This window comes from Urocitellus parryii, chromosome 6 (assembly GCF_045843805.1).
Source record: "Urocitellus parryii isolate mUroPar1 chromosome 6, mUroPar1.hap1, whole genome shotgun sequence".
NCBI lineage: Eukaryota > Metazoa > Chordata > Mammalia > Rodentia > Sciuridae > Urocitellus > Urocitellus parryii.
The window spans coordinates 180,035,324-180,046,523 of record NC_135536.1 but is presented as its reverse complement, the minus strand read 5'-3'; the positions used below and the strand labels follow the sequence as shown (position 1 = coordinate 180,046,523).

General features: G+C 51.1%; 1 protein-coding gene across 1 annotated transcript; it reads right to left on the bottom strand.

Moving 5' to 3' along the window:
- Positions 1 to 6,926: 6,926 nt before the first annotated feature.
- Positions 6,927 to 10,674, bottom strand: Slc32a1 (solute carrier family 32 member 1). The gene is made up of 2 exons (XM_026383321.2): positions 10,282 to 10,674; positions 6,927 to 8,114 (listed from the first exon to the last, which is right to left on the bottom strand). The coding sequence occupies exons 1-2, from the start codon at positions 10,672 to 10,674 to the stop codon at positions 6,927 to 6,929; spliced, it is 1,581 nt and encodes a 526-aa protein (XP_026239106.1).
- Positions 10,675 to 11,200: the final 526 nt, after the last annotated feature.

Below are 11,200 nucleotides of genomic sequence, written 5' to 3'. Positions count from 1 at the left end.
TTTTTTTTTTTTTTGTATTTTATTTAGAGACAGGGTCTCACTAAGGTGCTTAGTGCCTTGCCATTGTTGAGGCTGGCTTTGAATTCTCCATCCTCCTGCCTCAGCCTTGGGAGCCGCTGGGATTATAGGCTTGCACCACCATGCCCAGCTCTCTAAATTTCTTATTTTTCTTTGCTCTTTTCCTTTCTCTCCCTCTCTCTCTCTCTTTTTTTCAGTGGTTGTCTTTAAATCTTTTGGTTTATTGAAATTTACCCACAGTGTATCTGAATATCAATCTTTATCTCTTTTAATCCTGATTTCAATTTTGTTATGTCCTTCGGATCAATGGTTTGTGTCTTATCTTTCCTCTTTCCTTTTTTTCTCTCTCTGGAACTCCTACTAGATATATGTTATGCCTTCTCTATTTTGAATTTCTCTTACCTCTTTTCCATAGTTCCTGTAGAGTTATATGTCCCTACTCATGCTGATATTTATTCAGGTATACCTTTTAATTATGCCTCTCTTCAGTGTTATTTATTGATTTTTAAATTTTGGTTATTAAAATTTTTAATTATGGAAGCTGTTTTTCAGATCTGCTTGGGGTTTTGTGTGTGTGAGTCTTGATCTTTTCTTGTTTCAATTTTTATATCTGAATAATTTTAAAGATATTTTTCATGGTCTCAGTCAAAGTATTCTATTATCTGAAGTGTTTGGAAGGGTAATATTGTGTTTTTTGTTTGTTTTTGTCTGCTAACTCGCTTTTTGGTGATAGATTCCTCTTATATTTTCTGTCAGAACCCCATGTGATTTGGGGTAAGGACACTTTATACACCAAAGAATTAGTATATATGCTTCTTTCAGATATCCTAGAAAGTATTGACAGCCAGAAACTTATATTATTCCCTGGCTTGGCACTTGTAAACTAGGAAGAAAGTTAAATTTGAATTCTAAGTCAATGTTAGGTAGAAGGTCATGATTATTAGTTCTCCTGGAAACTGTTCTTTTTCACAAAAGACAACAAACATCCCAGTCATCTTCCTGTGCCTTAGAGAGATTGTTTTCAGTCATTCTCTCCAGAAGCAAATGGTTCCTAGGAGGCCTTAGCTAGATTATTTGACCTATGGATCTGACTCTTCATGTACCAGGGTCAAAATTAATCGCTGTCTTCCATAGATATTAAGGTGAAACTTCCGGGTTCTTGATGACAGTCAGCCACTCCAGGCACGCGCTCCTGTGAATTTCACTCTGTTTTTCAGTTCTCTCTTGGTTGTTTTCCTGTAAGCATTTCCTCCCTCCCCCACCCCCTTTTTAAAGCTTAGCCCTACATTTTAAAGGATTTCATATTAGGTTGGGCACAGTGGCACACACTTGTAATCCCAGCAGCTCAGAAGGTGAGACAGGAAGATCACAAGTTCAAGGCCAGCCTCAGCCACTTAGTGATGATGCCTTAAGCAATTTAGAGAGATTCTGTCTCAAAATAAAAATGGGCTGAGAATGTGGCTCAGTGGTTAAGCACCCCTGGGTTCAATCCCTGATACCAAGAGAGAGAAAAAAAAATGTCATATTTGTTCCATCATTTTTAGATACCAGTAGCAAAGTGCCTTCCAGGTTACCTATTCTACAGTTTTGCTAAAACCACAAGTAGTAGTTTATTCCACACCTTGGTTATTTTTCACTTCTACCACCTTCTATGAGAAGCTCACTTTGTCTTTATACTTGGACTTTTGCCTTCAGGTGGAATGATGTAATGGTTGATTCAAATTTCCCTGACTCGGGCTGGGGATGTGGCTCAAGAGGTAGCGCGCTCGCCTGGCATGCGTGTGGCCTGGGTTCGATCCTCAGCACCACATACCAACAAAGATGTTATGTCCGCCGAAAACTAAAAGAAAAAATAAATAAATAAAATAAAAATTCTCTCTCTAAAGAAAAAAAAAATTTCCCTGACTCTTGTTTCTGCTTGCTTCCTTAGGAGCTCTCACAGGCCTTCAGCCATTTCTTTTCCTGCTAAGAACTCTTTTGGTTTTTCCTGGTCCCAGGAGACCTCCCAGATGTGTTCAGGACTAGCCTTTTCACTGACTTCTGAGGTTCCTCTATCTTCTCTCACTGAGTCCTTCCATGAATGTACCAGCACTTCAAGATCCCATAATTTCTCATATATCCTTGTAGATAAGGACAGGAAGCTTTTCTCCCCTTTTATGTTTGACTTGAAGAGAAGATGACTTGGCACCCAGGGTATTATTATTTTTACTGAGCAGATTTATGTTTTGACTCAGAGCACCCCTCTTCCGAAGGCTAGCCATAACTCCATTTTCTAGAGCAAATATCTAGATGAGTGTCAGGTGCCACATGGATTTTAGAATTGCCCCACTCCCAGCCTGTCTTCTCTATTGTCTCTTAGAATTATTTTCTCTTAGGAGGCTTGTCACTTGTTTGTGCAAGTCACCTGTAAAAGTCACACCACTAGGTTGCTACACAGCATCCCAGGCCAGGGTCTTTGCTCCAGCTGAGATCCCAGGTAAACTGACAAAGCCCCAGAGAGTGAAATGGGTCATAGGGTCTGGGAGATCAGCAGCCCCTTCAAGAACTTCCCTCTGCCCCATGCGTTTGGGGGCATACCCACAGAACGGCCAATCATCCTCTGCACATCCTTGGCCTGAGCCTCTGCCCTTGTACGCCCCCTGTTGGAGCCCACAGCTGGCAGAGGAGGTGCCCACAGCATCACGATGGAATCACTTATATCTGATTTTTTTTAAAGACCCAACCAAATTCTATGGAACAGAGCTCATCTTTCATGTCCAGCTTCAACCCAGGGCTAAGACTAGCATGAGGCCAAATAAAGAATTTGCCTCAGGAACAAAATTTAAGAGCATATAAAAAAAATGCAGTAAGCAAGATAAATAGTATTTTAATGTAAGTTAAAAAATGAACCACAATGTTCAAAATACTATGAGGAACAAAAAACAAAAATTGAAAATCAAGACAATCTGGTTACTGCTGATATTTCCTTTTGCCTCAGGGTCCAGTGAGGTTCAAGTTAGTCCTGCAATCAACTGACCCTGTGCTATTTCGAATGTCACTATTGCTGGTTCTGTATGCTTAAGAAATTGGGAGGGAGATATATTGATGTCTGTAACCCTGGAGAGCATTTTTAAAAGATAGGGTTTGGGATAGATAAGTGGATAGATTTTGTGTTGTAAAAATGTTAATCATTCAGTCCAGGTGGTGGGCATATCTATGTTCAGTATAAAACTCTTCCACCATTTCTGTATGTTAGAAATTTTGTGTAATTTGAAAAGGAAAAAATAAAAGAGCGGTGGAAAAGACACCCAAGACTGGATCCCTGATGTCAAACTTGCTCCATCTGGGGCCTGCATGTCCAGGTTTGTGTTTCCCCTACGCTCTACTCACAGAGCTGAGTCCTCCAGGTATCTGCCCCCCTCCAAAGTCTTCCCCCCAGTAACAAGGACTGGACTGGATCTTCTCTGCATTCTGAATGGTCCCTAAGACTCCTTCCTCCCTCTTTCCAAAGGACAGGGCATGTCAGATCACAAAACATGTTCCATAATATAGCATCTTTCCATGTTTGAGGAAACAATGACCAAATGCCCACTTTTAAAATATGCTGAAATAAGGCACTAGAAATAAAGTGGAGGAGGTAAGAAGCATTTAGGACACTGGTGTGTACTTGAGTTTACTCACCTGGGCTCAGTGACACATGCCTGTAATCCCAGGGATTTGGGAGGCTGAGGCAGGAGGATCGCAAGTTCAAGACCAGCCTCAGCAACTTAGTGAGATCCTTTTCTGAAAACGGGGAGGAGGGATGGTGGGGGGGTAGCTCAGAGGTAAAGAGCCCCTCAGTTCAATCCCAAGTAAAAAGGAAGGAAGAAAGGAGGGAGGAAGAAAGGAAGGGAAAAAAATTAAAAAGGAAGGAAGGAAGGACTGATTGATTTAGCCAAATTGTAAAGAACCCTCTTTGAGAGTCTGTAGTTTTCACTCTCACCACTGGGGGGCGAGGCAGGGACGTCTTGGTCTGGGGATTGCCTGGCTGAGACTTCAGGGTTCTTCTTGTGGACAAGGGTCTTGGTGGTTCTGGGCCAGGCAGGTACACCAACACATCTTCACAGCAGGTAGGGACAGCTATTAGGGTCTGCAGCAAGTAGAGGCAGCATGAACTGTAAGAATTGATGGGAACTTTGAGGGGGGTTGATACCAATTCCTCCTCTCAATTCAATCTAGGGATGAGCCTTGTCAGCGTATTTGCTCCCTGTGACTCAGATGCCTTCAGTGAACTCTCTGTGGCTGAGGGTAAATTAGGACTTCTTTTTTTGCCCTTCTATGCATGCACTTTGGGAGGGAGCAAGGGGTGCAGAGATAGTTTTCATCTACTCCTGCTCCCCATTTCTCCCAGTATCCTAGTTATGAGTCTGGGGATGGTGTCCAACAGACCAGGGTGCAAGGTTCCCTTTGGGGCATCAGGGAAACTGATTCTCCCCACCCCTGCCACTATCCGTGATTTGCCATGGGGACCTGGCCTCCTGCAAGCTGAGCACAAAGACAGGAGCCACCAGGACCCAGTGGAGAGGATCAAGTCGAGTCCCAGATATGGCAGCCATTGTCTAGCCTGCCTGGTGTCTCATTTGTCCTTTTCAAGACAGGAAGGACAGAGCTGGTGCAGTGTGATGTTCATACATTGCCTTCTGCTGTCGATGTCGGGCTTTTTCTGAAGGCTACAGACTGCTGAGCTCTGACTCAGAGCGCATCAAATGTCTGCAGACTCGCTGAGAAGCAGAGAGAGCGAGCATGGGAACAAGAAATGAGTTACCTCCTCCCCAGCTCTGGGGACATCAGTGGTCGTGGGGGATGTAAAACTAAGGACGGGTTGTCCTGGAATCCGAATGCACAAGTATAGTGACAATGGGGTATAGGCAATGATGATAGTGGAGCTCTCAACGACCTGTTCTAAAGAGTCAGAACCACCCCTGCTGAAGGCATTGGGTCCTACCCCCTACCCCTCCCACTCTGGTTCTGTGGCTGCAGAACCAGGGTGGTGTAAGGTCACCTCTGTCTCAGGTGCATCACAGAGCACTCCCACTCTTAATGCTCTGCATACACACAGACATACACACACACACACACACACACACACACATTGTTGCTCTTATAAGACAAAGGTACAGCCTCTCTGTTCATATGCATTCAATCCTCCCCCTCTCCTGTTATAAGTAAAAACAAACATCCTATTCAGGCATTCATGTATTCTCTGGGTTCTTTCCCATGTACAGATTGCATCTGGAAAAACTGCCCCTAACCCGGCCTCTGAGGTGACTTCTCTCATGGAAAGGACCCTGGTACATTCCATGGATCCTGCACTCCCAGCTCCCATCAGGAAGGTCTGATCTTGAACCCTTCCCAATAGTCCCCCACCAAGGGCTCCTAAAGGCAATGCAGGTGCTGTTCCTGGAGTAGGATCCACACTAAAAAGCACTGGATCCTTTGAGTAATTCAGACAAACCCATTCTCAGGCTGCACAAGATAAGGAAAAACTGACTAAGACTGTTGATTCTAAATGATTGGATCTTGGACTTGGGGCAAGGTGCTTCTGGGTAAGAGATGCCTGCAAGGCCAATTTGATGCTTGGCCCTGAGGGTCTGGGGAAATACACAACCTACTCCTTTATAGCTCTCTACACGGTCTGCAACCTAGTTGTGAATTTCTGGATTTCTTTATTTCCTGGCTCTGGCCAAAAGAGTACAAAATACAGGATAGAGCTAGTTCAGTTTCCTAGGGCAGCCAGCATAGCCCAGCCCTAGTGGGCTGTCTATACATTTTGAATAAATTTGTAGGTATTTTGTCCATACAAGCACGCACGGGCGCACAGACACACACCAACCACCTCTTCTCTCTCTCTCTCTCTCTCTCTCTCTCTCTCTCTCTCTCTCTCTCTCTCTCTCTTTTTAGATAGGAGGTTGAGAGCGCCCATCGAATTCTCTGTTGGATCCGTCCTATGGGAACAAACGGCTGAGGGCGCCACCACAGCACGCTCCACCTCCACTCCCCGCCCTCCCGTCCCCGCGCGACACCTAGAGAATTTCCTTTAAGCGTGAACCAACCTCAGAGCTCCCTGAACCCGAGGCTTTTGAACCAGAGCTGCTTCCCCACTCTCGGAGCAGGTTACTCCGCTACCCACTGCGCGGGATCCCGGCTGATGAGAACGAGCTGAACTAACACGCGGCCGCACGGGCCTTTGTTTCTTCTTTATTTGCGGATATAATTATGCACCGCACTCTAAATTAGAGATAGATTTTTTTTCTGATATACATTTCATCTTATTCACCACGAGCACACCACACGCACAGTAGAACAGTTCCACGACCTGATAAATTGCACAAGATGGGTTTGGATTCCTGAAAACCGGAGGCAAACCGGCCCCGCCGCGGCTTCTCCCGGCTGCGCCGAAGGAAACCGCCCACCCGAAATGAATTTCCCGGTCCAGCCTTTCTGGCTGCAATGTTGAAATGTCTCGGGAATGGGAAGCGCTCTTGCTGGAAATGGCTGGACGCTGTAGATTCCGAGCACTGGATGGCTATGAAATGTCCCCCCAAGGTCAAGTTTCTGCGCCTGCGAGCTGCACCCCTTCTTCCTCCCTTCCCACCCCCCTCAGTAATAGGAACTAAAGTGTCGGGGCCCCTCTGCTGAAACAGAAAACCTGCCCACAAATGCGCCCCGCCTTCCCCCAATCCAGGGTGTTGTGGAAAAGAAAGGACAACAGAAACGCAGACGCGATGGATCGTGGATCCCTATCCCCTCCCACCCCCCATCCCCGAATAATCAGAAACTAGGAACCAGAGATGTTTAAAGCTTGGCTTCCCAAGCGCGGCGGCACGGCGCACGGGGCTGGTGGGAGTAGGTTGGGGGCGGGGCGGGAGCGCCGGGATCCCTCTCGCGCCCTAGTCCTCCGCGTTGGTTCGGTAGGCCTCGATGAGGCCCTCGAGGGAATGCACGAAGCCAGACACACTGCAGATGCCACCGATGACGAAGATGGCGACGTCGAAGAAGACTTGGTGCCACAGCAGCTTGCGCCAGAGCAGGCGCAGGTGGAAGAGGCTGGGCAGCAGGAAGCAGAGGCCGGCGCCCGTGAGGCTACCGGTGAGGCCCATGAGCAGAGCGAAGTGTGGCACATAGATGGCCATGAGCAGAGTGAAGACGACAAGCGCGCAGCGCAGCGTCAGCCCCCAAGACTTGAGGCGCCCGTCGCCTCCGTAGCAGGCCGGGAAGAAGGCACGGCTGCCTTCTTGGAAGAGCGACTTCTCCAGCACCTCGACAGCAGCGAAGAAGGGCAGCGGGTAGGACAAGAGCGCCTTGGCCACCAGAAAGATGTTGACCACAGCGCGGATGGAGCCGGGCAGGTTATCCGTAATGACCTCCTTGGTCTCGTCGGCCCAGGTGAGGTAGGCGACCAGCGCGAAGAGGCCCTTGAGCACGCAGGCGGCGATGTGCGTCCAGTTCATCATGCAGTGAAACTCGCTGGGCTGCTGCATGTTGCCCTCGAGCGAAGGCAGGAAAATCTGCGACGTGTAGCTGAACACGATGATGCCAATGGAGATGGGAAACTTCTTGACATCAATATAGAACTTGACCTTCTCCCAGGCCCAGTCACGCGCTCGCGATAGGCAATAAGCTATGACCAGGATATTGATGACGAAGTGGGCCAGAGTGCACAGTAGACTGAATTTGGACACAGCCTTGAGGTTCTTCAGGAAAGCGCAGGGCAGCAGCACGGCTGTGGCAATGATAGACCAGGACTTCTGCGACACGGGCAGCCCCGGGAAGCTGTTGTACATGAGGTTGCCGCTCACCACCACATAAAGGATGCAAGTCATCACCAGCTCAATGATCTGCGCCACGTTGACCACGCGGCCGCCGAGTGTGGGGAAGCGCGGCGCGCAGCATGCGTTGGCTATGGCCACGTAGGAGTCCCGCACTCGCACAACCTCGCCGTCCTCGTTTTCTTCATACAGGCACGCGATGAGGATCTTGCCGGTGTAACAGCACACCACCGCGGCGAAGATGATGAGGAACAACCCCAGGTAACCGCCGTGTAGGATAGCGTAGGGTAGGCCCAGCACGAACATGCCCTGTGGAATGGAGAGGCAACCAGACCCCGATGCTCACAGTCAGCCTCGAAGAAGGGCCCTGGGGGGTGTGGCTTAAAGCTGTCGCAGGGGGGCGCTAAGGAGAATGAAAATTATGCCTAAACTGCTGAGAGACTGAGGGTAGAGCAGCACGGGGGTGTAAGGGGGCCTAATGGTGAGCCTGGGTGTTGAATCCAAAATGGACAGGGAGGTGTTTAAGGATGGAACCGAGAAGAAAAGATGGAGTAATGGCTAGGAGGAATGTAGAGATACTGGGTAGTAGTTCTTGGGGATAGAAACAGGGGACCGGTCAGAGCCAAGAGGAGTTGAGAATCTGGAAGGAGCATAGTCAGAGAAAAGGAGATTAAAAAGGTAGAAAGCTGGGCCTGAGCACAGGATTTAAGGTGGGGCTGGAGTGGGGTGCAGGCTAACAGGGAAGCGGGATGTCTACAGAAGACCAAACCAGAGAAGGAACAAAGCAGCAGTGGGAAAGGATAGTGAGGCGAAGCCACAGGGAAGCAAAAATAGAGGGTGTCCGTGTTTGGGGGAGAAAGGAGGTGGGATTGGAAATAGGGAGCCTTAGGACAAAGCGCAGCCGGTTGGGGCGGGGGAACTAAATGGAAGTAGTAGAGCAGGGCAGGGAGCCTGGCTGCCCTAAAAGCTTGGGCGCAGTGGGAAAGCCAAATCAATCTGGAGGTCTAGAACCAGAATCCATGGGGTGGGGAGAGCCAGGCTGAGGAAGCAGTTTAGAATCCACCTGGAGAAGAAAAGCTAACGAAATCTGGGGTCCCGGAGGCCTGCGCACCTCCAGCCTACAATCCTGGCCTCTCTCCAGGCCTATCTAACGGGCCCTTGAAAGACGCTCCGGAGGAAGGCATGGGCGCCCAGCGACCACCAATGCGGGCGCCGCCCCCCAGCCTGTCCCTATTCTGTCAAAGCTGTGTCCACCGGCTTTGGAGAGGGAGGCGCTTCAGTTCGGGCCACCCAGAAGTCCCGCTGAGCCTGTGACAGGGAGCAACCTCGCCGAGGACTTTCGCCCCTGGGAAACCTATGTTCTGCAATTCAACGAAGGTTCGCTCCGGGGACGCCACGGGGCCAAGCCACAGAGCAGAGACGCTCTAGGAACTGAGGCCTCCTCAGTCCCTGAAGTAGGAACCTGCCAGCCTCTGCCAGTTCCCGGGGTCGTTGTGAGGACTCCTAACCTCTCAAGGGAGACTAGCGCCGCCTGGTGGGGAATGGGGATGAGGGGTTAGAGTAGGAGGACCAGGTAGGCAGCCTAGTGACAGGGCCTGTTCTAAAGCTCTGGAGGAGGCTTCACTAGGGTCGTCCGAAGGGGCTGACCACTTCTTTTACGGTGCAGCCGGGATTTCGGCCGAGAGGGGCTAGTGAATGTGCAGCCCGACAGCGTGGAGTGACGCGGGCCATATATGCTTGTGGGCATACTTGTGTGCGTTCCTAGGTGTTTGCCTTTAATGTCTCCAATAGGGCTGTCACGGAGGGAGCAGACTGGGTCCTGTCTGCATGAACGTGTGCTGGCGTGTGCACGTGTTATGTTTGTACGAGTGTGTGTATGCTTGTATGTAAAGGTATGTGCTTCCGTGTGTGGGAGGGTGTAGAGATGTACGCAGGTCTATTTGGGATAGTCCTGTGATCTATAAATAGATGCGTGTCGCGTGCCCTTTTGTTCGTGGGGAGGGGGACTATGTACGTGTGCAATCTTACGGCGTGTGTCAGAAAAGGAGACTCCCAGCTCAGCTATTTCCCCCTCTCTTTTCATCCCGAAAATGAAGCTGTGAATCCATTCAGGAGTCCAAAGCAATAATACTCTTCCCTCCAATCCTGATTTTCTTTCTACCTCATCCCTCCCCGACCCCACCCCCACCCCCACCCCTGTTTCCTTTGGTCTCTCGTTGTGTCTCCCACATCAGCCAAAGCTGTCCTGCAGCTGAAGCGGTGGGAAGTGGTGCGAATCAGGGTGGGAGACATCATCTAAGGGCGTAGATCTCTGCGCAAGGCTAGGAGGTCTAGGGGAAAGGGAGGTAGATCCTCGGGCGCTGGAGAAGGCATCGCCAGCTAGATCACCGCAGGATTTGTGTGGGAGCAGAGCCTGATACTCAGAGGTGGGTGGGGGTGGGGTGCGGGCAGGCGCCGATGGGAATCCCGCGCTCACCTGAATGGCGTTGGTCACGTTCCAGCCCGCTTCCCACGCCGTGATCTTGGGTTTGTCATGACCCCCGAACTCTCCACCAGCCCCTACTGCCTGGTCCTTAGAGCCTGAGGGCGGCAGCGGAGCGCCGCCGCCGCGTTGGTAGTGGATGTCTCCCTCGACGGGCGGTTCGGCGCCCTCGTCCCCACAGGGCTCGCCTTCGGTTTTCAGGATGTCCATCTGCAGGCCTTGACGGTGCTCAAAGTCTAGGTCGTCGCAGTGCGCGAAGCCCACGGCCTCCTCGTCCGTGGCCGCCTGAAAACCCATCCTGGCAAACATGCCACTCACCTTGGCCTGGGACTTGTTGGACACGGATGTGGCCACATTGGACAGCTTGCTGCGGAGCAGAGTGGCCATGGCGGCGGCCGGGCCCGGAGGAAAAGACAGAAGGGACGGGAACGCGGTGGGCGCGCGTCAAGACCGCGAGGGCCAGGGGGCGCGAGGCCGCTATCTGTTCTTGCTCTCCCCACTGCGCCCCGGGGCGCTCTGGCTCATGACCCTCTCAGCTGCCGTTTGAGGCTCTCTCGGGCCAGACCCTGCAGGCTAGCAGCAGAACTGGCCGAGCGGCGGCGACGGCGGCTAGTGCACTGCGGAGCTTCTGCCGGGCGCAGGCTAGGCTGCGGAGGGAGGCGGCGGCGGCGGCGGCAGCGGCGTCAGAGCAGCTACGCGAGGCTGGCGCGGCGCCCCCACCCGTGCGCAACCCAATGCGCTCCCGCCCCTCGGAGTCAGGCGGTGCGGGGGTGGAGGTTGGCAAGGGGAAACACCCCGAGGTAGGGGGCGTGAGGAGAGGGTCCAGGAGAAGGGACTGGAGGCACGAAGGGATTTAGAAGTGAGTCGGGGGCAGAAGGGCGCCCTTGGGAAGGCGCGGGAGGGAGCCCGCGAA